A 27972-nucleotide genomic window follows, 5' to 3' on the forward strand; every position below is an offset into this window, starting at 1 on the left:
TGTTATCCCAGAAAACTTACTTCCCTTCCATTCATCAATAATATAGATCATTTAAATCATCTCAAGAATAACATAATTGTTTATAACACACTACTAGTCTGGCGAGACGTGAGGAAATACCAGAAAATTCCTCCTGTCCTCTCTCTCCGATCTCCCCTGGCTCTGAATCCAGATTTACCAGCACAGATTAGGAGTATTGGTCTGATGGAGTGGGCATCTAAGGGCCTATCTAACTTTATGGACCTGTTGGACTCCGACTCTGTTAAACCATTTGAGCAAATCAGGGCTGATTTTAATATTCCTCACAAAGACTTTTATAAGTATCTCCAAATTCGTCACTTCATAGGGTCCCTTCTGAGGACAGGCAAGATTCGCATGGGACTGTCAGAGTTGGAAAACACAATAATTCTGGCTAAGTCTCCCAAAAAACTGATATCAAAGATTTATGTTTCACTTTTTTATTTTTAATCTTCAGGTTATGACTCTTTGAAGCCGGTATGGGAGCGCGACCTGGAGGTGACGTTTAACCCTATAGACTGGGACAAGATCTATAGTGGGGTTTTCCCCAAATGTACCTCAATCTCCATACATGAACAGAACTTTAAATTTTTCTTTAGAACCTATTACACACCTGTTCGCCTCCAGAGAATGTTCCCTGACACCTCTAACCTTTGTTATAAATGTAAAGTACATAAAGGTACATTTATTCACTTGTTTTGGTCATGCAACCTTATACAGACTTTCTGGAAGGGGGTACACTCTGTAATTCAGGAGGTCACGGGTAAAATATTCTTGCTGACTTCCTCTTTCTGTCTCCTCAGTCATACCCCAGACAATCTCTTTGATGCGGACACTAATTCTTTGTTGATAATTCTTTTATTTTTGGCTAAAAAATGTATTTTGCTGAGGTGGTCAACCCCTCAGGTCCCTACAGTCGACATGTGGATATCGCAGATTTCTGCTCTTTTCCCCATTGAGAAGTTGACCCACGACCTCAATCACAAATCAGTCAGGTTTTGGAAGATCTGGGAACCGGTGCATTCATTCTTACAGAAGCCATAACTCATATTCTTTTTCTGGAAGGGGAGGACTAACTGCTCTTTTATTTTATTTGTTTCATTCTTTTTATTTTATATACGCTATTCCCTTGTCTATCTCCTGTCATCCTGCTGATTGTGTATGTATGTATGTTTGTGTATACACGGATGTATGTGTGTATGTATGTATGTGTGTATATATATATATATGTATGTATGTATGGGTATGTGTATGTGTGTATATAAATATATGTATATATGTGTGTAAGGATATATACTGCAGTGCTCATTGTTAGTTTGGGGTGGGATTTTTGTTGTTGTTCTGTTTGTTTTGTTGTCTGTTCTGTTTTTCTAATGTTTGTTCTATAAAATGGTTAAAAACCAATAAAAAGAATATTAAAAAAAAAAAAAATCTGCCAATACAATCAACCACAGTTAATACCAATATCACAATTTCTATATTTAATGTGAATTGAGACACTCTGATGCTTAGCTTGTTTACAACATCTTTTCCAGCTCAAGTGGATAGGGCAGTAGCTGTGTGTACTCACCTCTTTCACAGCCTGGTAAGTCACCGCTCCAGGTGAGGTCCCACTGGCACATGAGCAGCTCGGCACCCACCACCTGATAACCTGGGTAGCACTGGTAGGTCACCACAGTGCCCTGAACCAGCTCAGGGTGCGATGCACTCTTCCATCCATTCGAGATCTCTGGAAGCTCGGGGCAGGTGTCATTACGAGCTACCTCTGCAGTTTGTGGGGGCAGACAGGGAGAGATGAGCATGATAAATTATTAGGAATATAAGGTAAATTGGAATTGTATGAACTTTTAAGGGCTGATGCTGAGTTTCTGTCCAGCTAGCAGGACAAAGATATACTAATGTCATTTTCTGTCTGCCCACACCACTTCTCTCTCATGCACACTATCCAGCAGGCTAGACTACTCTAATGCTGCAATACTTTGAGCTTTCGACTCAGAATATGAGATCCTCAGTCACCCTGAGGACCAGATTTCAACTTTGCAAACTAAATTCCTTTTCTCTCACAGGCAATGTAAAACTTATCATTCTGATGGCCTCATGGCCCTTCCTCTAGCCCTTTCACACAGATGTCACTACAGTGGGCAGCTATTCAAAAAACATTTTTCATGCATCTACATGGGTTTTGATCACGTAGTTGCACATTAGCCACTACATTGGATGCCAGGACATCATCCTGTACACTGCTGACCAATGGCAAGTAGTTGTAAGTGTAATTTATTTTAATACAAACAAGATGACTGTTGAGCAGCCATAAATGCCAAGTTGCCAAACCTTAAAAAAACGTTTTTTTATTTAGAGGAAGTAATGCAATTGTTAGATTTTCTAGATATTGATTTGAGATTGGGACGAATTTCTGATTAATCATCTGTTCACTAAATTGGACATAATGCATCTCAAGCTATATTTCAGCTATAAATAGCTAGCTATATAATTCATACTATTACTTTGTCTGTTGTTCATGAAATACTTGCAGTACCTGCAGTATCATTTTTGGCTGTAAATCTATTAGTTTATATAATAAGAATGTAATTTGCAGTTTTTTATATTTTGTAGAGCTCAAGAGAACAATGTGATAGAAAGCCCAACATGATTGGGAAGCAAATACTATCTGAGTCAAGTGAGGATGATGCTAGTGGCAGTGATGATGGCTGAGGAGGCAAAGAGAGCTTAGGATGTTGAGGATCCTGAGAGAGGAGAGGATGCAAAGGGAACTGAGGATGATGAGGATGAAGATTTCGTCCAACCTGACAGTATGCTTGTCAGATTCTTGAGTGGAGGTGTAGAGCTTAAAGTGAGACTACATATTCTGTCGTCAGGTTTTGATTGATAGAGTGTAGACTTTTGGTACATTATTAGAATCTGGACTCTTTGGATTCTTTCCCCAAAGCACGGCCAGATAACTCTAGCCCCTCAGGGCTTGTTGGCTTTGCTCTGCTCCCTGGCACACAGCTGTAGATTTGGGTTCTCTGTTTACAAGTGTAATTTGGACAAACACACCAAAGTAATTGCGGTTGGACACTGAACAAGAAAAAAAATCCAACACCAGCCCATGCTGTTGTCTTGTGTGTACATTTATCTCTTGTTATGGCTTGAGCTATTGATCTTTTCTGAAGCCTTTCTTTTCCTCTGAATTCATTATCTCTAATCGGATATTGTGTGTTGGACATGGCAAACTGCCGCACTGAGGATGGACCCTGCCAACACAAGGGACGGATTCTTATTGTTTCTTTTTGGTCCAATACCAGCAGAAATAAATGACTTTGTTTTGCATAATTTTTTTTTTAACTGAATTACTCTCCGATCTTGGAGTACTTATTTTATATATCTATTTATATACATGTTTCCATGTTTCCTGTGAATATTATTATTAATTTCACTGTGAAATACAGTAAAAAAAACTGTCTGGGTCTTGTGAAAATGAGGTCTTCCATCTTTTGTTTTGACCTCAGGCTTTAATTAAGATCATAAAAAAACAAACGGTGGTATAAACAGTGTTTCGTTATATTCCTAATAAGCTACACACTGATGACAGTATGCAAAGGAAAGTAGACGGTGAAGACTTTTAAAATTTATTTCAAACACTTTGTTCCAGATAACTACCATAACCACTATAACTGCATGGACTTATGATGTAGTTATTCATTCGGATGTGACAATAGATTATTGAACAGCTAAGAGGATCCACTGAGAGTGCACTGTTATTTCCATTTTTATATTACTTTGATTCATTAACTTAAATACATTTAAAAGATTAAAGCTGATTCCTCTGAATACTTTGCTAATAAACAGAGACAGCTGATAGGTAATGAAGCATAAGTGATGAGGGATACTGACTTGGAATATTACAATTATGAGAAAGTCTAAATTACTATTGACATTTGACTGTGGAATGTGTTTTTTAAATGATTGACTTTCAACAACATCGGCCCATGGTGACTACAGTGTAGTCACAGCTCTGTGATGAGCTCATCTCTGTAGGCTGGAGTTAGCGCTGAGCACCAGCACCATGGCTTACCAAAGAAGTGCACAACGAATCCATTTCCGTAGCCATAGACATTTGTGGCAGGGTCCGACTGGAACTGGATGGTGATGTCCGCAGTGGAGGTGTAGAGCTTAAAGTGAGACTTCGATCCTCCATACTGACCCAACACCTTGGCTGTAAGATCGTCTCCATCATAAAAGGTAAGGAGGTCATTCTTCCCAATGTTCAACCTGAACGAAGAGAATCATTCTTTAAACAGATGGATACACATGCACTTCACACTATACTCTCGCCTGACTGTTGGACAATTGAAGAGTGAAATGGTCCCGAGCAGCAGATTGCACACCATGAGCATACATAACCTGCACATGCATACATAACTCTATTGCTCATGAGATGTGTCTGAAAGAACATAATGTTAATGGAAACCTCATAACGTGTTCTTGCAGTTTTTGACAGTAATTGCATAAAGAGGTCAAACCAAGAGAGATTATTTCATCATTCATGAGAGGCAATGTGGTTCCCGCTCTTCAGAGGCACATGTCAGGGTATTAATGTGAAGATTGATATGATTGGATCTTATTGTTCATGTCATCTTACAGATATACATCTAAAATTACAGATGCCAACCTGACGTTTATGATTTTACATATTTTATTTCCATTACGCGAGAGGGCATGATAATATTTTGCTCACCCATGGAAACAGGATATTATCAAACCATCATAAAACACCTGTCTAATGAAAAGTTAACCCCCTGAAAACCCCCTCTTCCACCAAATTACCTCTGGCCCTTGAACCAGTTATGTTCAGGTGCAACCTAGTGAACCAGTCCACTTTTCCACCAGTTATGAGTGGAACTACTGTATTTAATAATTTATCCATAACCAAAGACATTGCACAATGCTAAACAGTAAAAGCCATATGGTGAATCACACATCCTATAGGTGTTGATGCAGATACTACACTCTCTACACACGCTTTTTCTGAAGATTTCTCATAGTCCATAGTCTATAAGTTTGTTTATAGGCTTCTATGGTCCAAACAACGCAACACTATTGAAGTTCAAACTAAGACAGGAAATGATGATGATGAAACCTAGCTATGGTTCATTGTTAGCTGCTGTTCAGGCGACCAATGGGCTCTTTCCTTAACAGGACAATCACGAATATGAACATATATGCTACTGTTGAGGGGTTACTCAGGCTGTAAAAGAGCACAACAGTCATCCTGAATGTAATGAGCATCGAGATATGCCTCTGTGAATGATGAATGAATGAACATAATGCTGAGTAACCGCAATCACTGTTACAGTTAAATTGTCTAAGCGCCATGTATTTGTGCTGCATAGCCCGTGGAGCTGTAACTCTGTATAAAGTGTCACCTGGGGATGAGCTATCTCTTTGTAGAGTACAGATCCAGAGCATGGAAGAAATGGCTAAGCCAGAATAAAGCAGTGACATGCTCTTTGCTGTTGCTAATTAATCACCAGCGGCTCCTGATAAAACTCATTAGCCAGCCTGAGATTGAGCTATTAATCACTATGGGGATGCTAGAGAATCAAAGGTTCAAGAGGCGTGGAGCGAATCGACACATTGCGAAGCCTGACTAGATGAAATGTTTATTTTTAACGCACTTATTTATTTATTTATTTGACCAAACAACTTGAAGAAATTACAGGAGTGTGAGTGAGGACGGGAGCAGATGAGAGCTTGAGTGGGGATTGTTTGTCTTTTCCCAAGAAAAAACATTTATCTTCTGTCAGCTTCGGGCACATCCATACACACACACACACACACACACACACACATACAAATAGACACACACACACACACACACACACACACATAAGGACACTGAACAAACTCAATCTCAAATGGTAACTATAACCCTCTGATCTGAATATAACTTGACCCAAATGTAAACCATGAGCAGGATTTATTTACTACGTCTCCCAGGGACGAGAACTGGTCCTAATTTCTGCTCAAAGTTCTGACACACATGCAGTCCTGCCTTGGGAATACATGCATTAAATCAACTTCTTCTACTGCAGAAAACAGTCGTGACAGATAGGACCACAGAGTTGTACTCAGATGGTCCCATCGGGTGTGAAGTCCTTCAGCCTACATGAACATTTAGGTAAATAAAATCAGTTTCAGGAAAGCCCTCTGTAGTCTTGGTTACAAAAGCCAATGATCTTTTGGTTATTGAGAATTTTTTTATTTTATTCGTTTAATGCCTTCTGTACTGTAGCATTCTTTTATTTTATTTTGTATTCATTTAAATTTACTTTATAGGCATTCCATTGTTGTAACTGTTCCTCTCTCTATCCAGTGATACAAAGTTAATTTCCATTTCCCTTTTTTTTCTGTGGCCACACTGTAGGTAAGTCAGACATGCATAATTGATCTTATTTCCTCTATTTTATTTAATGTGAGAGTTCATTCTCACAGGACAATTTTCTCTACATTCAAAATAACCTTCCAACTCTGAGACGAAAAATATTCCCAACTCAGAATTTCAGTGCAGTGTTGAATTTTAAATGCACATGGTTTCTGAAAATCCAAACTGTGTAAACCCAAGTAGTAATTGGAAAACATCCAAATAGCTTAAACACAATATAAAGAATTAAATCCTACTCTTAAACTCACTGTGATAAAGCTTTTTAAAGCCTGTAGTCAGGTTTCATAAGCATGGCAAAATGAACATGGAACTCATGGTGTTCCGTGTCTGCTGTTTGATCAATAGCGGATAAAACCTCCCCTGCTCAGAGAGTGGGACAGATTGAGAAATATTTTTGGCTGGTGTCAAATTTGTTGTGATTAAGCTAAACAAGGCCTTATGCGGCTCTGCAGCGCATCTGCAGAGAAAAATCAATCGCAGCCTCCATTCCCTGACACTAATCTGATTTAGTTCAATTTGTAAAAACAGGGCTGAGTTTGGCCTGGCCACCAGAACCGGCTGCCAACACATTCTCAACTATACACTTCATCACCTAGAAATTCCATCTCACAAATGTCAGACATATAAGAAGAAAATTGTCGGTAATATTTTTGGCTGCTTCTCTGATTGTCTGACTGTTTCCCTGGAAATGTTGGTAAAATCCCATCACTTCAACCTCTTCACTTTCACAAGCTGTTTAGATGAAATGTGACTTTACTGTATCATTGCTCAACAATGTCATCGGTGTTTACTGTTTTCAAATTTGAAATACATCTTCATCAAATCTTTCTGACAAGACCTACGAAGCGGGGGTTGTCATCTTAACATCAACATTAAATTGAGTTATATACTAAATCATCACGAGTCAGTGTGAAAAAGGACACAACACAAACCAATGACATATTATTTAACTGTGTGTGGGGCAGATGTCTCTTTAACAATGCAGCCTAATTATCAAGTTAATGTTACTGGAATTTCTTGATTTCCATTTTCATCGAAAAAGCAATGGGAAGTGTATAACCTGTGGTAGAGACAGGATTACATTCATTTTAATCACACCTTTCACCCCCTCCTCTTTGATTTGAAGGCCATCTATAAAAGTCTTTTGATACACCCCAGTGATAATGTCCCTCCTGCCATTACACAGATGGAGCAGGAGATATGAATACATCCAAGTGTGCACAGGTGTCTGTGTGGAGTGTTAGGAACTAATTCCCAGGGACCTTGTTAAAAGCCTCATATATCTCAGTACACTGTCTAACGCCGAGCTCAGGGAGAACAGCTGCTACTGATAAGCTTCATATAAATGCTCAGACAGAGGCATATGCTCAGACAGGGAGGAGGCCTTGTTCTAGATTAGAAGCTTCTCTCCATGGAAACTTCTGTTTTGCCACACTCCCATGAGCACTCTCTGGGAAACTGGACCACAATGTGCTGACACCTCAAGTTTACTTGCAGTTGCAGACTTTTCAATCCTTGTGTTCACAGATGGTCCTACACACAGTGGAATCCAAGCAACCCCTGAAGGCTGCTGTGTTTATCACATACCACAATACCCCTACTTTTACATTTTGACCTAACCTCCATTGGCCCATGGTTTTGACTCCTTTCTAAGAAGCATCCGAACCAAACCTACATTTACACGTCTGATGAAGTGAGGTATTGTGCTTTCCAACAACTCAATAAAAAAGGAAAACTCCTGGATAGATACACAGTTAGGTGTAGCAACTGCTGGGCATTGCTGCTTGACGCACCTCTGATGATCAGCCAGGAGCGACCCCTCACTGTTTTGCTCCTGTCATCCCAGAAAACCTCCTGGTGGGGGGGCATTAGCAGAGACATCTCACTGTCATCTCTTGCAATCTTTTTTCTTTAAAGCATCAACCAGAAGGTACCGTATCTTCCTCCTTGCCCAATTCATTCAAGGTCTTCTAATGCATTGAACCCTTGACTACGATACTCCTCAGTGTTAGGTAGTTCTTATTTTTTCTAGGAATGGATTTCTCTAGGGTAGGTGGCTGTCTTCCACCCGGCCTTGCTTGCTTTTTGGTGGCTTGGGACCACAGTTTTCTTCACAGTTTTCCCAATGCCAGGGCTCCTCGACTGCCAACAAGCTCTTGATTTCTCAGTGTGCTGATTGCATGGTTTACTGATTTCCTGTTTGGGCCTTCATGACTCTTGCAGCTCTAGGATCAGTCTTACCCTCTTCAAGCCAATACAAGTATCCTAGGTTTCCGTTGACTCTAAATGTGATGTCACTATTTCTGTTTCACAAACTAAAGGAGAGGCTGACGTGGGCAATGTGGGTGCTCAATATTCAGCCATATTATCAGCCAATATTCATATTCACAGCCCAGTGTGAGTAGCCCTTAAACCCTTTTCAAAAATCAGGATGTGTATCTGGAGGATGCCTTGACACATCATTCATTTTTCTTCACAGGGGTGTCAATCCTTGTCTGGACTGTAATCTTACTGGAGCCATTCAGTATGACCTCAAAAGCTGCAGTAAAGAGGATGGGAGAGACTGAGCACCCCATTGCTTTGTGCAGCAGCTGCCAATCAGTCATTGACTTCAGGGAGGTAAAGCTAACTTTAAATTGTAACTACCATAAATCTATTCACTGTGACAAACATGTGAATGTATTATTTAGTGCTTAACACAAGAAATTAAGAAATCACAGTTCAGTTGTGATGCAGCTGGAGATGACGTTGAATTAGCAAGAATTGTCCACTATCAATGTTGCATCTGGTGAAATGGTTTAAAGTAATAGAAAAGTGTGTGATACTATGAAGGAGAGAGAGTTATAGCTTTTACTCATTTACTTTTCACTTCCTTTACATGGCAGGTTCGCAGAACGTGTTAACGCAACATTATGCAACTACTAATTTAAAAATAAAAGCTTCAAAATCATTTAGATGTTCAAATGACTTGTAATAGGAAGAATCCTCTCTGTTTAATTCACGTCTCATATAACTTTGGTGAACTGGTATGATCTCCTGCAAGACGTGCCTCACTGAATGATTGTCAGAGGCTTAACCTGCAGGAACGAGGCCCAGGCAGCAAGTTCAAGAGTAATGCTGAGCAGCAGATCAGTTAACATAATACTGATAATAATACACTGATATCCAGTGTGGAAGCATTGATAGAATGTTATAGCACCCTTTATTTCTCTGACTTTAAATACTTTAAACATTGGAACACCTCTCCATATATGTTAGACCCTGACTTTTCAGTGCTGTTGTAAATATTGTCATTTTGTGCTGTGCTACTCGGGATGTTTATTGCATTTCTGTCCGGCCTGGGAGAAGGATCCCTCACATGTGGCTCTCTCTAAGGTTTCTATGATCTTTCCCCTGTTAGTTGGGTTTTTGACAGTTTTTTCCTCACTCTTGCTGAGGGTGAAGGAAAGTGGATGTTGAGCCTTGTTAAGTCCCATGAGACAAACTGTGATTTGTGAATATGGGCTATACAAATACAACTTGAATGATTGATTGCAACATTCCTTATAGTTCGAAAAAGCAGAGAATCCTAAAATGTATACCCGGCTCGGCTTTTTTGATAAATGTCTTGTCTCTGATTTTGGTTCTGTAGTCAGACGTTTTTTAGGTTTATTGTATTGTCCAAATGTTTTCACAGGGTTACTTCACCTCCACTAAAATCACCTGCTCTTCTAAATGAAAAACAGCAATTACTTATGCTGACAAGTTTTTCTTTCAAAAACCAAGAGGCAGCCATTAATCAGTGCCTCCGAACATACAACAGGAGCACAGGTGGTGTTCAGAGAGAGAGAGAGAGAGAGAGAAAGGGAGAGGAGAGAGAGAGAGAGAGAGAGAGAGAGAGAGAGAGAGAGAGAGAGAGAGAGAGAGAGAGAGAGAGAGAGAGAGAAACCAAGCTTAAGATGGAACCTATGCAAATGGTTCCTTGTTAATTTGCTTGCAAATGGCAAATGATTTTCAATGGCTGACTGACTTATCGGGCTCTGACATGGCGCGGTGTGCTGTTCGGTGTCCTCACCTTGGCACTGAGATCACAGGAAACACACACTCCCCAGCTGTACAAGCGCAACCTCCACTCCACACAGCAGCCATTAGGGGAGTAGGGGAAGAACTCCCAAACAAAACATTCCTGATATAATTAGTTTTCTCGGCTGCACCTAATTAACCTTTGTCTGTGTGGCACTTACGCATCGTATTCACAAGCCGAGCACCCTTTCATTAGCAGCGCGGCGTGTTTTTTTAATGTGTTTTACCAGTCATGGCGAGGTAGCTCTTTGTAATCTTCAAACTGCGTCCATGGCTGTGTTTGAAGCCAGGAACTGGTGTATGCATCATCCCATGAGGTGAAGTGGGTTTTGTTTTGATTAGATTCAAAGAGGCCAAGGAGAGGGACTGCAGCGAGGTGGTTCTCTGCATATCAAACGAGGCGGATCAAACTGCATATGTAGAAGGTGGATACGTACACTTGAATGTCCAGCATGATCCTCTTGTCCTCCTCGACATGGATTCCCCAGATACAGTCCTGGCCTTTATCGTAGGCTTCGGGCCAGTTAGGAGAGAGAACCACTCCAGCTGAATCTGTGATTTCGCCACTACACACAGCTGGAAGACACACACACACGCACAAAAGCATCTCAAAGGTTTTAGACAAGCAGCCATGAATCTTGCCATTATAAAATACAGTTTGAAATGGGTCAGCATTGGATTGCAATTGTTGTATTGCCACAATGTCACTTTTTAGAACCCTACGGTGTAGATTGTTCATTTCGTCTAGACGGTGCTTCATATCCATTAAAGACTGAGGTACCATGGACAACCATTTATTTTGTTAGTTTAGCTCCGAATAGAATCCGTAACAAATAGTGTAGTTGTGTCATCTCTTACTTATGAACAGGTTTTGTGTGTTTAGTTTTTTTATATTTCGAATGGATTGTTTCAATTTAGTAAATTGTTGCCAGTAAACGGCAATGCAAGTTGCCATTTACGTTCTGATCTATTACTCACTATACCTGTGTAATTTACAGACACAAACACCCATTTTAAGATAAAGTCCGGAGAATTGGGACCAGACTTAACTCGCAGTCTGCTATTCACACATGCACAACGCAGCAGGAGGTTCCCTTCACAGACGCGTTCACAACAGCAACAAATCCTCCACATTATTCAGGCAATGGGGGGTGCAGCCAGCAGTGGCAGGAAGTAACTAAGTAACAGAAGTAATCCGCTGTGGAGATCAAGTGAGTTTCTTGACAATGCACAGACACTGGTGTCGGCTTTTATCACCGCAAACTCTCTAGACATCTTTTGTCGTTGTCTTCTTCGTGTGTCACCACTTTTTTCCCCAGGAGATATTTGCTTTCTTTTCAATTTTTTTTCTGTTGTGTTAGAAGCATCATCAACCCCCTCCCCCACTCGCTGGCTATGATTCCAGTGCGGAATCCCCTGCTGTGCCCTCACATCGGATTCTCCTGACTTTCTGTGGACTATATGGGGCCAGGCAGTAAAAGTCCGCAGATAATCCAAGGGCTCTCACGCGGACATATGCATTCACACATGCACCTCCCTCTGAGAAAATAAGAAGGATCTCCAGAGTTCAGTGCATGTCTGAACGCAGCTTAAGTAAATTCATACTTGACCTGGAACTGCAGCCCCAACAGCCCTGAGTCCTGCTTTTCAGTGAAGTATGATATAAATGCCCAAATAAAAGATCAAGGTGTAAAGAGAGAGATTACAACAGGATGTAGGCTGAAGGTACGGATATACAGACCTCTGCAGGCGGGCTCAGTCTCATTCCATTGGGGATTGTTGGGATCCATGCATTCAATTGTGACAGAGCCTTGCTCCAGAGTATAGCCAGGGTCACAGGCAAACTCCACCACAGCTCCCACTGCCCAACTGTTGTCACTACTGGTCAAGTTACCGTACTTCACGAAGGGCTCGTAGCAGTGGCCTGCTGCAAAGGCTGTGGAGAGAAGGTGCAAAGACTTTTTCAGTGGTGGAAAAAAATGAGATTTTACCAAAGAGCAAAAGAAAAAGCTGCATCTATCAGGTGAGTTAGTGTGATAGTTGTCCAACATACAGCAATGAATATGGATGACAAATGTTTGAGATAATTGTAAGATAAATTGAGTTATTGCTGTAGCAAAGGTCCAAACTGAAACATACACGATTTTGGGGATGGATTGAAATTAACTTTGGTACAGATACAGGTGTAAAGATTGTCCAAACCCTGGTTTTGACATGCCTGGTTCCCAGAGGTTGAACCATAGGCTAATACATGTGTGATTCACAAGCCCCAGCTCTTCTCTCTTTTCAAAGCTAATGTTACCATGGGACCACACTGTATTAAAATGGTAGCTATTGATACAATGTACTTTGCCATGCAACCTGCATTTATCCCAACCCCTCTACTTATACCTACAGGCGCTGCACTCACAGAGCGGCAATTAATACAGAATAACCTAAATCCTCTGCTAAAGACGTACCAGTTGTACCAGTAGTGACATAAATAAAGCTCTGGCTTCAAATACTGAGAATTGTGAATTATATACTGTACCATTTAACTACCAATGTCACCTATACCATAGTTTCAGTAGAAGAACATAATCCCCCAATGTGTCCTAGCTACATTTCCGAATAAGTGTGGAATTAAATGGAAAAGATGCAGATGCAGTTAGAAAAGGCTAAATGCTCATGATTGATGTTGCGGTTTACCACATTAAGAATGGCTTGTCAGTATTAGGTAGGGACTATCAAATCTGCTGGAGACAAGCTAAATAGCCTTACGTCCTGATAATGGCCTTAATGAGGTACAGTGGAAATATGCACAGTTGCTCCCTTTGGACCTAATCCCATTGGTAGCAGTGAATTGGAGGTCTAATCAGATTACCCTGATTGTATTTCCAAGTGGTCCTCGCTGACTGGAGACAAGGCTCTTATCTGATGGCGAGTGCTCAGACAAATGTGAGAACAAAAGATAAGAAAAGCTATGTGATATCTCACCCTGACAATGTTGCTGGAAACTCATTGTAAAATACATCATATGGATTTTAATGCATAATATTATGCTGGTGGAATCTGCAAGTTCATATTGCACACCTGAAAGACCACTGGCTCTTTTATTCACAAGCTCCATTACAACAAAACTAACAGATATGAGAGAAAAGGCAATAAAGAGAGGTACCTTTCAAGAGCCAAGGAAGCATTTAAATGAACCTATAATGTTTATTGCCAAAATGACTACTAGCAATGAAAGCAGTAATGAAAATAAAACCCTTCTGATGAAAGGATTTCGTAATGGGGCTTTTGTTCTGGCGAAATCTGTTATTTTCCTCTCTTTTTTCCAAGTGAGGGATATAAAGGTTTATAGAGAGTTGTGTTGCATGACATCTGTCTCACTCTATCACACTGAGACATGGTGGTTGCTTTTTCATTCTTAGTTTCATCCAGGATTGCTCCCCTTGGACCAAATTAGGATTTTAAACTGCCAGTGGCATGGTTCTGGGGATGGCAGTTTTGGTCTGTTGATCCACAACTTGGTTCAAAATGAATTATCTGAACAACTTTTGTTTGACTTGCAATACATTTTTGTGCAGACATTCGTGGTCCTGAGGAAATGAATCCTGCTGACTGGTGCACCCCTGCCTTTTCTGCACCGTGACATTGACATTTGTGGTGCACATTAACACATCTTGTCAATCCTGGATGGATTACCTTGATATTTGCTACAGACCTTCATGTTTCACAGACAATCTATACTAATGACTTTGGTGTCTTTTCTGCTAATGCCATATAAGTTTGACATTTTCATTCTCATTGAAATATCTCCACGACTATTGGATTGATTGTTTGACTGTGCTCCTTTGGAGTGAATTGTAAAAACTCTCAGTGCTATCATCAGGCCAAAAATCCTTTTCTCCAATACTTTGGTTTATGACTAAGTACCACCTTAACTTTATTCCCACCAGCCCCAGTTGTACATTTAAAAACTAATTAGCAAATAGCTGAACAGATTAAACTTAAAGTGCAGCCTCACAGAGCTCTCAGAATGGCTGTAGACTCCTATTCTTACAAGCAGCCTAGAGCCAGACAAACCTCTGTCAAATGTAAGGGAAGTGTCTTTTCCAATGTAAGACTAATGCAGATGTCATTATCACTTACAGCTCCCACATTTCTTAAATAGCAAATGCACTTGCACCCCTCTGAGCTCTTTGTTGCTGTTGCATTTTTGTTGAACATATATATACATATATATTTGGATTGACATAGTAAAATATTATGGTCATATGAAGACATCTACATGTTTTTCAGTGTAAAAACGTGCCCTGCAGTCTTTCCTGTGGATCAAGAGGTAAGTAGTGATAACCCTGTATTAACACTTTTTGTTGCCGCTCCTCTTAAACTAAACTCTCTTCTCAAACACCAGCACCACAAAGTCCCTTGTTCGGAAGTATTTGCAGTTTGTTAACACGAGTGATAATGAAATTAGAATTACTATCTGAGTGTAATGATCCGTCTCTCCTATCCTGATTGCCCTTCTTAAGTTTGGTGCAATGCTATATATTAAATAATCCCTTGCCCTTTATTTGGGTGTTTCTTTAATTTTTATTTCTTGGAAAAGTATGAAGCCACCAGTTGGAGCATGATTCAAATCCATTCAGAGGAAATTCCTCAAAGTGACATGCTGACTTTAAGTATGTTTAGGACGTTTCCACAGATATGTTTGTATCTGTGGAAGAAAACCACTCATATCAGTAGTTTACAAGATCCAATGTCACAAAGTTTCAGCAGGTGTCATATGAAACGTCCTTTAAACCATGGCCTTTTCTCTATTACACAGTGGAATCATATGACCCATAAGCATGTTTGCAGGGCCATTTGACACTGTGTTGAACAATATATACTTATAAGACTTATATACCGATATACTTTCATAAACATCCTTAACTCTGGGGCTCTGCTAATATCAGTATGTGATATGTTTGACTGAATTACGCTTGCAGGCAGTGGAATAGTGTACAAACTTCATGGTGATCTGTGGTGTCAGTCTATAAATAAAGGGAGATAGGAGGGCGGATACATAGTGTTCTGTGGAGTTTACAGCAGTGTGGGAAATTAAGGGTTAGGGAGGGTGTATGGGTTTGACACTAAAGTTAAATATTGTTGACAGCTCTGCAGAAAGTAAGTAATCTAAATTGACCTTTCAACTGAAATTATTGTATGGAGGCAAAGAGAGCCGTAAGGTTATAAGCAAGTGAATATCTATAATTGCGACATTTGACCACTACCAAAATTGTAATGATGGAATTTTGCACTGGTTTATAAAGCATCCATACTGTATTTTAGACTTAAAACTATTTCGCTGAATATTTATCAGAATATCAGAGGAAAAGAAACTTGAATTTATTATTTGAAATTGTGATACAATCTATATTCTTCCCATCCTTGCTTTGATTCTATATTACTTTTCTGGAGGAGATAATGAATAACTTAACCAACTTCATTTAATATGCATATGACACATAATAGCAATGTAATGGGAGAGGCGGTGGACTAGTGGCAGAAAACTTGGACTACTGGCAGAGAAGGGGTCTCTGGTTCGATGCTGGTTCGACTCCACGATTCGTCTCCTCGGAGTTTCTGCGGAAACTTGCCTGGATGGTGTAACGAACCTGGACCTGTCCAAAGTTCAAAAGGACTCTTCTCCCTACCCTGTCTAGTGCCCCTGAGCAAGGCACCTTACTCCCCCAACATCTGCTCCCCGGGGGCCGTACCTGGCAGCCCACTGCTCTGCTCTGCAGTGTGTCCTGCACCAGATGGGTGAAATGCAGAGGACTAATTTCCCCAATGCATGAGTGTGTCTTTGCATGTTTGTGCATGTGTGTGGGATTAATAAAAGTGTATCTTCTTCTTCTTAATACAATTGGAAGATGTTTGAATTAACTTTCCCAACCATATAATTATGAGACAAATGTCAGAATCTGAATTGATTTTAGCATATTAGATTAGATTATTTATAATTAAATCAAGACAGTGAGGCAGCTGGAATCACTGAATGAGCCAATGGAGATGAGCTGTACTTTCACTCCTACATAAAGTCTCCCTTCAATACTACATGTAGCTCCCCCATCGAGACACCTCTGATAAAACACCACAGTCTTATTCAGCTCAGCTCTTCATATTCCTCTCTCCAACCAATTTATCTTTTTTGCCGTTTGAAAGGCACCTTTCACTGCTGCAGTGCAGCACTTTTAGTGGCTGTACTGCCTTGATTAAATGGATTTCATCATCATTGGAACTCCTGACCTCCATTCACCAGTCAGCAGCTCCATCCATTCACCGCAGTTAGCTTTTACACTACATTCTTTTGAAGGTCTTTGGTCATTATGCTGTTTAACTGCTAATTCACTGACAATCTCCTGCAGGCCAAAGTTTCTGACTTATGCTAAACTGTTCTTCGCCTTAGGAAATTAGCTTACATCTTTTCTATGAACTCCCTTTTTGTGTTCAATGGAGAATTAATTCAGATGTTCTGCTGTCTTCTCCATGTTTGTATGATTTGTGACATAAAGCATGAGCCCTCTCTCACATTATACACGCTGTGTCACCACATAGTACTAAAGCTTACCTTGGTACCGGATGGCGATGCCAGTGGATGTGCCTGTAGCGTCTGTAGTCAGCTCAATGAATAGATGTCTAGACGAGCTGAGTAAACCTTCATTAGGCAGATACTCCACCTCATAGGAATCATACAGGGCAGCTGCATCTATGCTGTTACCGTTCTTGATCAGCACCCTAGAAGAAAAGGAGCATAGAATCATGAGCAGGGATCATCCTGTGATTTCTGTCTCAGCCCTTTGTTGACCATTCTGTCTCTGTCTACTGTGAAACTCCACCCGCCCACCACTTCTCCTCGTCCCAGATCCACCTGCTCACCTGTTTCCTACTGTCCTTACTCTACCTCTGATTGGCTTACTCTGCAGTTTTTCTATAACGCTGACTCAATCAGAGTTAAGGTAGGGAAGGGTATTTGCCCATGGCAGGCAAAGAGAAAAAAATGTAAAAAATAAACTGAAACCAAGCTCCGTGACCTTTCGCTTTTGAAACCATTTTAAGTTGTATTCTGTGCAGCAGTGGAGCCACAAAAACATTTCAACAATCAGAAATCTATTTCAGCTGTCACCTTGGTTTTGTTGCATCAAATAACTACTTAAAACCAAACTTTTAAGAAAAAACTAAACACTGGGTCTTACACGAATGTGATAAGAAAATAACAGAAACCATCTTTGGAAAAAAATATTTGGCTTTTACGGTGAATTTGGGTAATTTGGGATATTGGGTAATGTGGGACACCTAAATTCCTGTCTGTTTATTTCGATTTTCTAACAAAATCTTGTCAACTGTAACTAATACTACTACTTAATGTTAAGGATATTACTCTGTTATAAATTAGTTAATGTTCCTTATTGTTATTAAATATATGTTTGTGATGTATTCAATAAACACAATATGCATTGAATTGTTTAAAATGTGTGGGTTTTTTTTAGGACAGCATGCTTTGGGGAATTTGGAAAAGTTATATAAGTTTTCTGAATTGGGGAAATATGCATTAAGGGACTTCCTGAAGTTAAAAAAAAAAGATAAACTAAAGAGATGTATGATGTGCAGTTGTGAGAGAGGAGTTAATGGTAAATACAGCCTGTCCTTGTCTGTTTAAACTGATTGTTAACTAGCACATAATCACTTAGCTCTCTAGAACAGAGATTATCCAAAAAGCACACAAGAGTCTGTCCTGTGGTCTGCAGCCTCTGGTTTCACCAGTCATGTGGAGAAGACAATGGGCTGATCGATGATGATGGTCTCTCACCTGCAAGGACTGTTTGTTCTCAGAGTAACACCAATAGAATGGTGAAGTACTGAATTAATAAACTGTTTTTGTTGTAGTGGCTTGCTGTTGATAGAATTTTAATCGATAAAAAAAAAAATTGATACTGTGGCGTGCACTCATGGGTGTGTCCTCTCACCCAGTGGGTCGATGGGAAATGTAAAGTCTGTAGCTATATATACTTCCCGTATGGGGAACATGTGCCTGTTCTTCCTGACGACTGAATAAACAACAGTAAGCAGTACCTGCGTCTCTGCCTTTCCTTGTCCTGCCACAATACACCTTTTATAGAATGTTTTAAATTAATATTATAGTTTTGTATTCAGGCTAGTTTTTGTATTCATTTTTCATTGTGCTTTTTAGAAAATGGTAACGTATAATATGGTTATCTAGTGTGTAAAACACAATAAGTCACAGAAGTCAAAATTGCTCAACATTTCCCACATTACCTGAACTAACCCTATTTAGATTTGTTTGTTGTTCATGTCCCCACATGGAGGGGCCACAAGGGCATGAACCAGGTGTTTAGGCTTTATTTTTAGAAGCTGTGATGTTACCCATGTCTTCCCTCCGCCAAGGAGGTTATGCGCTCACCCCTGTCCATTGATAATGGTTGGTTTCTTAGTAAGATTACACAAAAAATCTTTACAGATTTCAACAAGACTTTGGGAAGGCTTTGATCTAGCAGGAACATTATTGCATCCGCAGGCCTGTATGTCCTCCTACCTGAGCTGCTACCAGCAATGATAATATCTCCCAGGTCATGAAAACAATAGCTTCTCACATTTAAAGAACCATACGCTGCACAATTTCTATCACAGCCAAACAAATGAAAAATAGATATATATTGGGAGGAGCTCAAAGTGATGACTATCACTTTTTTTTCATACACATATTCTTGTCAGGAAATAGTTGACACCACAAGTGAAGTAAACATGTCAGAGTTAGTAATGCAGTCTGTGTACAAAAGCATGACCCCCGATAAACACTGATGTGGCTTTGTGTCTTCTGGATGTGTTAATAGGCAACTGTTTCCATGGGTGACGTGATCATCATATTACCATACTTTCATATGGCAGATGTTGTGTGTGATTGAAAAAAGAAGAAAAGCAAAGGGCAATCTCTACAGAATTGTACAAAATCTCAACATAAATGTATGATTTAAAAGAAAATATGGATCCAAACATTTGATCATGAAAAATTTAGAGATTTTCTAAAAATATGATTGGTTCCATGCAGTGCCCCATCCATCGACCATTTTGGACAGCCGGATAGGAAGTGCTTAAAACAAAACCTTCCTGACATCAGAGGGAGCTTTTGTAAAGGAACCTTGACGCTGCCCACAGGGAAAATAGTTTCAAGTATCAGTTTGCATTGCAGAGTTGCAGAGTATATAACTGATATGGCACAAGACACTGACAAATCATTGAAGGACATCTCAATATGTGTTCAGTGCTCTCTGGTCTGCAATTAAACAACTGACATAACAATTACCATCCAAATTGCAAAGTTTTGCATTTGATCCCTTCCGAGATTGATACGAGGGAGTTACTTCTTAGTTTGTAATTTAGGCATGGTACTACCACAGGCGCATCATCATCATCATCATCATTACCATCTGACATCACAGGCCTCGCCAAAGAGAAGCAGGTCTAGCCATTGCTTTTGTAGGGCTGTGTGATGAATGTGTCAAATAATTGAATATGACCCTTCAAGGACATTATAAAAAATGATTTGCAAAAGCCTCCCAACCCCTGGTTTAGAACCTCCCTTCCATTTTTTTCAATAAAGATGTGGAGAACTTGCCCAGATAGACATAAACATGGACTGATTCTTGGACTAACCCATTAATGATCCTTTTTTACAACATATGAAGGTGTCAGGCTTGTAAAGATGCACTCAGAATTCTGCTGATGTTAAACTCCATGGCAGACATCTGTGACCTAGCTGATACTTAATGTTTGATTGCCATCTGCACCTGAAGCAGTCCCAGTCACTGTTCATCCTCTGCATGTCACAGCCCTCCGCCAGCAGCAGCAGCCGCAGCAGCCTCCACCCACTGCTCTGTTCCTTCATGGTTCCCCACAGAGGTCTGCATTGATCTCTCCCTGCTCTGCCTTTGATGACTTAAGTTATTCTTCTCAGGTAGCAGTGAAACAACACAACAGTGTCTTGATGTCAATCTTAAATCTATATTTACATTTCTATTAACAGTGACTGAACTGATCTGAATGTCAAAATATTCTTCCTTTTTGTTTTTTTTATACTCTGAAAGGGTGAACAGTTTTGTTTTCCCCCTTGTTTAGTGAGGAAACAAAATTCGTTGTGATTCCACAAAAAATACTTGAACTGGATCAGAGGCAGCTCTTGCTACTGATTTGCTTCTGCGACTTGCTTCTGTTTTTACCTCATTACCGACAAACTGCGTAATGACAAACAGAGGAGCATGCTTAACACAGCCCAGGGTGCTGTAAAAACTGTCAGTCAAACTCTGATACAGACTAAACAAGCAAAACACAGTCTGAAAAGATGGGTCTTGCTCTTGGATGTGGTAACCAGCAATTCAACAATTTCTGTTGGCAAGATGTTTTATTATCTGGGGTGCTATCACCTATTGCGTCTCACGTGCTCAGGTAGCCAACCTAGTTGAACTCATTCCTGTGCAGATTCGGCAGATGTAGCATTGTCGCTGGTCCCATTCCAACAATAAAAAAAAAGAACTTGAACTTGACTTTTCAGTCTCCACCACTGGTTAATATTCTTCTGCTCTGCAACAGGATATGAATCCATGTCAAACTTGAAGTACTTGTGGACTAATCTGAGTCTTCACAGAGCAGATTGTGTGCATCCTAATGAAAGGGGAACAAAGCAGCTAACTGCTGATTCGTATCCAGATTATAGCTTTTAACTCATCCTGCACCACAACAAACCTGATCTACACCTTTGTGTCTCCCACTATAACATCCAGACCTAACAGTGTCGGTCTCACATACATAAACACACAAGTCTCCAAAAAACCCCAGCCATCCTAGGCTTTACTGTGCTACTGTTGACAATTGCAGTTATTCCGAAAACTATTTAAAAAGTTGCACTCATCAATGTCACATCCCGCTTTAGCACAACTTCTGTTGTTAAGGACGTAGATCTCTAAGGCTTGAGTGTATGCTACACCTTCACCACACTATGACACTTTTTCCAGTTTTATCAAATAAAACTACTCATCAAGACTAGAAAAGCTCTATAAATATGGTCATGATTAATGTCAGGTCTTTCTCATGTCTGTGTGATGATCACCAGAGAAGATACATTAACAGCTGAGGTACACTCATAGGCTGCAATAAATAGCTCTCAGTGACACTTTTCACCATATCAACCATGCAGCGCTGCTGGAGGATGTCATTAAAACTGTGAATGAGGCTCATAGGACTTTACAGATGAGACACAGCTGTATCCATAGAGCACCAGGAGGACATGGGGATTGAACCCAGGATTAGAGGACACCCCACTCTTCCGCCTGAGCCACAGCTGCCCACTTCAACTGTACTCCACTTGGCTGAGTGGAAAAAGCTGCCAACTCAAACGGATATAGAACTAAAAGGAAGGAATGTTTCCCCTTACTCCAGTTAAGTTAGAGAAAAATATGATTAGTAAATTGGTGCATTTACTCTTGGGGCCAGAATTCCATCAAAAATCTTGGTGATGTTTTTCAGTTATGTTTATCTGATCAAACTTTCACTTCTAAAGTCATTGAGGCAGATTGTAAAGAGAAACCAAAACATCAGATGGTTAACGAGAAATCTCTGACATAAGGAGACAGCCCGTGCCAACTCTCTGTCCTCACACACTTCCTGATCTTTTTCAGTTTCCTCAGCGCTGTCCAGATGTCTCCTCATATCTGAGCTCTACACTTGTAGCAGGAGCAGTTATGGGCTGGTATACAAACTGGATTATTCAGCTAATTTCGCCCCTGTGGTATCTCTTCTCAGTCCTCTCTAATGACAGCCCCGTGCTGCTTAAATGACACAGCAGTCATTGCCATGAGCTCAACGCCAGTAGTCATTAAATCCCCCCCCCCCACTGAAAAATTCACTGCAAATAATTTTCCAGAGCTCATATTTTTAGCTTGTATTTTCTTTGTCAATGTGTCAATCTTTAAACCTTCTATAACTGACTGGTATCATATATATATCGTCATCTTTTCCCATATGGTGAACATCTGTCCAAACACTTTACACGTCCAACAGGTTCACAGCAACATTATCATTCACATCATGTTGCATTTAGCAATCTAGAAAACTAAAGTGCACAATACAGTCTCTTATAGCTCTCTTTTCGGTCTCCATTAATTCCTGGAGGGAACATCAGCTGCTAAATGTTCAACTATTTTCAGTCGTTAGTTTCTCACGGTTGCGCTGCCATTTGGCGTCGAGCAGGTGTAGAATGGTTTTCAGAGCTTCTTCTGCAAAAACAGATCTTTTCTTGCATCCGAATATAACGCAGAGAGAGTGAGCTGGGCTGGGCAGCTAAATATTGCCATTTGTTACTTTGTTATTATAGAATTCAACTTTCAGCAGCTTTTATTAAACTTAAATAAAAGTCTTTATTCCAATTTGTTCAGTAAGCGAGACTGCTAGTGAGATTCTACAGAGTAGTAGACCAGAACCACCATGTTCACATATTGACTGCTAACCCGAAACTCCCCCCTGATTGGTTATTTAAAAAAAAACATAATTAACCTATTAGAAAATAGAAACACAATTTGGACAATGTACTTCCTGTTGCAAATACCAGAGATGTATCATTCGAGCAGATTTTCATTTCATATTCAGCTGACTTTCATCCTATATATTTAGACTTTGATCCCACATCCTCGCATTTCATTTCATAATGTTCAAATTTCTATCAATATTCTTCAAAACATGTTGCACATTTCATGTCAAATAGGTGGTCTTTCAAGACAGGGTGTGATTTTGTATTTATTTTGTGATATACTTTTATATCTTTTTAATTTTTCTGATAGAGTATATGTTTTGAGGGTCTTTTGTGATAACATTTTCAAGGTATGATAAAAACAAATACATTTTGTTAGTATGATGCAAAGTTTTATACAGTTTTTATGTTTACATGGGGCGACAATGTTCACAAAGGCCAAATTGGCTCATTATGTCCAAACCGCCTCGTACAAAAACACAATGTCCTGCTTACCGATCATCATCCTCGGCCAATGCCACCTTCTCAAAGTGAATGTGAAGTCTTTGGGCCCCGGGAGCCTCCAGCAGCCAGTGGCATGTCAGGTTGTTGCTGTAGTTGCTGGGAAAACCAGGAGAGATGATCCGACCCACTGTGACGTTCGTGATCACACCACCACAGGCAGCTGGGAGAGCAGGAGGAGAAGCAGAACGGCTATTTTAACAACACTGAATGTCAAACACATATTCACAAGCTGGTGCTGAGACCATTCCGCCCCTATTAACCTGCTGATAGCAGGTTCACCTCATCTGCCTGGATGAAACTCTTAAGTCAGTTTAAACAAAGAGGAGGTGACTTCTACGCTGCTCCTGGTACTGTTTAGAGATTCACCTGTCATTCACTTGACTTTCTGTCAGCACTTCCTGCACATGTTTCACAAAGAAGGGCCTACTGGGAGCCGTGGAGTCTTTCAGCTGCCGAGAGGCTTTAATGCAGAATGCTTGTGCAGGACGTTTTGCAACCGTAACAAAAACAGACAAAATGGAAGAAACTAGAACAAACTTATGAAGACAGAGAGTATTTGTGTTTATAAAATGGATTCTGACCCTTTCGTCATGCAGATGGGATTTCCGTGGAAATGTACAATTCTATGTAGCAAGATAAGAGGATGTCAAGTTTATGTGTGTGTCTGTGCGTGTGTGTGCTATAATTTGTTAGACAGTGAATCTCAATGAAAGCAAGAACAAAGATGAAAATGAAAACGAATCAACAAAAAATAACTGTTTACTTTTCATTGAGGAAACCAATAAGCAAGGTGAGAAATAAAAGAGATAGGATCGGATTTATTAACACATACAGAAAAGCTATTTGCAGCGATAGAAAGGTGTTTGTGTGTGTGTGTGTGTGTGTGTGTGTGTGTGTGTGTGTGTGTGTGTGTGTGTGTGTGTGTGTGTGTGTGTCTGTGTGTGTGTGTGTGTGCGTGTGTGTCTGTCCCAGCTGATCAGGTCAAGGTTACTCGTGCAGACAAAGCTTAATTAAAGCAGAGCAGGAAGAGTAAACCCAGTGGCATCTTGCCCAGATTTCAGTAATCACACCTCAATACACCTTCTTTATGCTCTGATGCCCACACAAATACATACACACAAACACACACACAAGCACATACACAATCAAGATGGCAAAGATACAGATGCACAGTCACACAAACCCCCCTCTTAGAAATGGCTCTCAGAGGCTTATTTCCTGTGCTGCGAATCAGAGTTGATCCGAGTGGTCAGGAGCAAAATTGTCACTTATTATTCATCAGCCAGCCCCATCAGAGCAGATAAAGAAAAAAAAAACCATTCATCATCCACACACTCCTGTGGGAGTCCAGGTCTGTCTATCTATATGGTTGTCATGCATAAGGACTAGAAGGTCCAATAGATAACTCTTGGCTGCAAAAAAAAAAGAAAATAAACAAAGAGACAGAAAAGAGAAAAAATGAAATAAAATACTATTGATGGGAATTGTGCGGAAAGCTGGCATAGAGGGGCTGGAACACAGAAAACAGTATAAATGAGAAAACCGATATTGAAAGGAGCAGAAAAAGCCCATCGGGTCTAAACAACAGATGAGGCTCCAATGCTCAGGCTTGCTAACAACAAAATGACACAGCAGTGGTGTACTATGCTCAAAGATGGTAAGAAATTTTTTCTCTTCTTGCCCTTTTCAATAGCAACGATAGGAAGAGCGATAAAACATGAAGAATTATTTCTGTGAAGCTGATATCTTGGAAAAATGACAGACAAGTGGGAAAAAAAATCAATAAACTGTGGAGCAAAATCTTACATTTCTGTAATTATTTCAAATAGTCTCAGTGTTTAGTTGCTGTCCTTCATAACTGTGGATGTCAAGGGTTATCTTTGATCGTGTTCCCCCAGGCTGTGGTGACCTTACCTAGGCAGTGTGGTTCCTTGCCACTCCAGTAGGGGGTGCTCGCATTGCGGCAGGTCAGCACACTGGGGCCTTGCAGCTGGTAACCAGTCAGGCAGGAGAAGAAAGCCTCTCCTCCAGAATGGAGACTGCTCACTGATACATCTCCGTAAAGGGGCCGCTGGGGGAAGACACAGCTCAACACGAAGACTGCAAGAGACACAGAGAGAAAAAGAGCAATGAAAGAGTCAGAAAGAAACAAGACTATCAGCAGAAGACAGACATTGACAAAAAGAGAGACACACCCAAAGAAGAGAGATATTTCCGCAAGAGGTGATCCTGGTATTTAGAAGCCGAAAGGAACCAGGGAAGTTAGTTAAAGCTTGTGGTTTGTGTCACACCAAAACAACTTCCTGCAAAACTTCATAAAAATAACCACATTAGCTCCAGTAATGAAATCCTCTAAATCACCACAAATGGGCAAAACCATAACCTGATTTCTCTATTTAGCACATTTACCAATCCCAATTTTGATGGCCTCGGCAACCAGAGAACATTACTCAGGCAATTTTAAAATGATTCACCCAAATCACTTCTGTGAAAATGAAAGGGTAAAAGCTGCATTTTGCGAAGCGGGGCCATTGTCCTTCATCAGTGTTTGTTCCACCTTTGAATTTTCAGGCTATTGCATATCAAAGAGAGGAATCAAGGAGGTTGAGATGAGAACTGAGTAATGGTCAAGTCTTGCAGAATATGCAAAGAAACAGACCAGAATCTAATGAAACAGAATAAAGCTGTACTATAATGCCTCACATGGGAAAGTCAGTATAATGCACTGTATCAGTAAAACAACAGAGTGAAGTCATATTCACCACTCTGCCGCTCTCACTCTCCATTTTTAACAAACCAAGTGTTGTCATCACTAATTAATTTAGATCTTTCTACTTTGTCATTTCTTTTTCATTAGACGTGCAGGCTGCTCTTAGTGCCCCTCTACGTTTTCACATTAGATCATTTTCTCTTACACACACCCCAAACTTCATTTCAGTCAGGACCACTTAAGTCAAAGAAAACTTTATTTGCCACTGCATAATTTACATTTGGTGGTATAGCTCTGTTCTGGGGCCTCCTGCCCTTCAATGTTCCTACGTGGACAGACAGAGATGGAGAGATTGCACCTACCTACAGGGAAAGCTTAAGGCAGGGATAGCAGCAGCAAGACCTCAAAGAGTATATCAAACACATTATAAAAAGCACAGTGCTTATGTTTTTTAGCAGTCAGTGGGGGGCGGGGCAGTTTCCCTTTAGTCTGTGGACCAAGTGGAACATGTTTTCCTCCAAGTCCTCAGATAAACTAGAAGTGTGGTCGGCAACTGGGTCAAACCTCAGGTCAAAATCGCCTCCAGATCATTTCACCACATCAGACACAGCCGGACTGACCTGTGATGAATGCTTATCTCCGTTATGTCAACAACATTCATTGAATTTCTTCCAGTTTTGCAGTTTGTGTTTAAAGTAAAAGCACAAGCTTTGGCTTGCTGCTGCAATGCTTTATACCGTGCTGAATTATAGAGCTTTCATTATGAAAAGTTTTGACCTTGGGTCTGAAGGTGTTGTGTCGTTAGCGTAACAGATAGCTGAAATAGCCAATATGCAATATTTTGGAAAAATAACACCAGTTAAGAAGGTCATTCGAACATATGTATAATCCAAACACTTTAATACACATTAATAAAGCAAATTTAGTCATTTAATTTGAAAAACATGGACTGTAAAGTCTTCATTGGAGATAAACCAGGTAGGAACACTCTATCCTCACTCTGCACCATAGGCTGTTTCTAAAAAGCTTGGCACACAACATCCAGCAATCAAACAATAAAAAAGTTTATTGTTGAACTGTCTTTGGAGGACTTTGCAATGTCACTTGTTATTACTGAGCACAGAGATAAATAATAGTGAAAAGGACACTTCTTGTGTGAAACAACCAGGACTGGCCCAAGTCTTTGATTTAGTCAAGGGATCTTTTAGTCAAGATCCCTTGCTTTTAGTCAAGATCCCTTGACTAAAAGCAGGAACATGATTGATGCAAAAAAAAAGCAGCAGAGTGGTGAATAGTGCTGAGGCAGACTGGCACTGTGGAAATGTATGAATGGAGACAACGAGTTACCATGAGTTATTTTCAGACATGACCTCTGGTGGATGTCCGGAGAATTGTGCCCGGACTTTCTCCGGAGGTTGCCTTTCACAATCGCGAAATGCAGTAGGAGATTCTCAGAATGTTCACAAGAGCAGAGAAATCTCTGGAGCTTTCAGGTGAGGGGAGGTGCAGCCGGCAGAGACAGGACATAACATCATGTGTCTTTGTTAACATCACATTGCACTGGTGTTGGCCTTCTTCACCAAAAGCTCTCTTGACATTGTATGGCACTGGTTTTTATTCTGATATAATTGTAGTGTTTAAGTTTTTCGCATCTGTTGCATGTTA

The 27972-nt window shown here is 40.3% G+C and overlaps 1 protein-coding gene across 1 annotated transcript in view; it reads right to left on the reverse strand.

Annotated features, from left to right (window-relative positions):
• Positions 1–27972, reverse strand: part of sez6b (seizure related 6 homolog b) — a 168544-nt gene that overhangs the window by 17449 nt on the left and 123123 nt on the right. The window contains exons 5-11 of the mRNA XM_061073474.1: positions 25512–25697; positions 23589–23757; positions 17127–17293; positions 12267–12461; positions 10963–11101; positions 4094–4290; positions 1589–1783 (exon numbers count right to left, since the gene is read on the reverse strand). Coding sequence (XP_060929457.1) covers positions 1589–1783; positions 4094–4290; positions 10963–11101; positions 12267–12461; positions 17127–17293; positions 23589–23757; positions 25512–25697 — 1248 coding nt within the window. The remainder of the gene's footprint in view (positions 1–1588; positions 1784–4093; positions 4291–10962; positions 11102–12266; positions 12462–17126; positions 17294–23588; positions 23758–25511; positions 25698–27972) is intronic.

This window comes from Limanda limanda, chromosome 6 (assembly GCF_963576545.1).
Source record: "Limanda limanda chromosome 6, fLimLim1.1, whole genome shotgun sequence".
In the NCBI taxonomy this organism is placed as follows: domain Eukaryota; kingdom Metazoa; phylum Chordata; class Actinopteri; order Pleuronectiformes; family Pleuronectidae; genus Limanda; species Limanda limanda.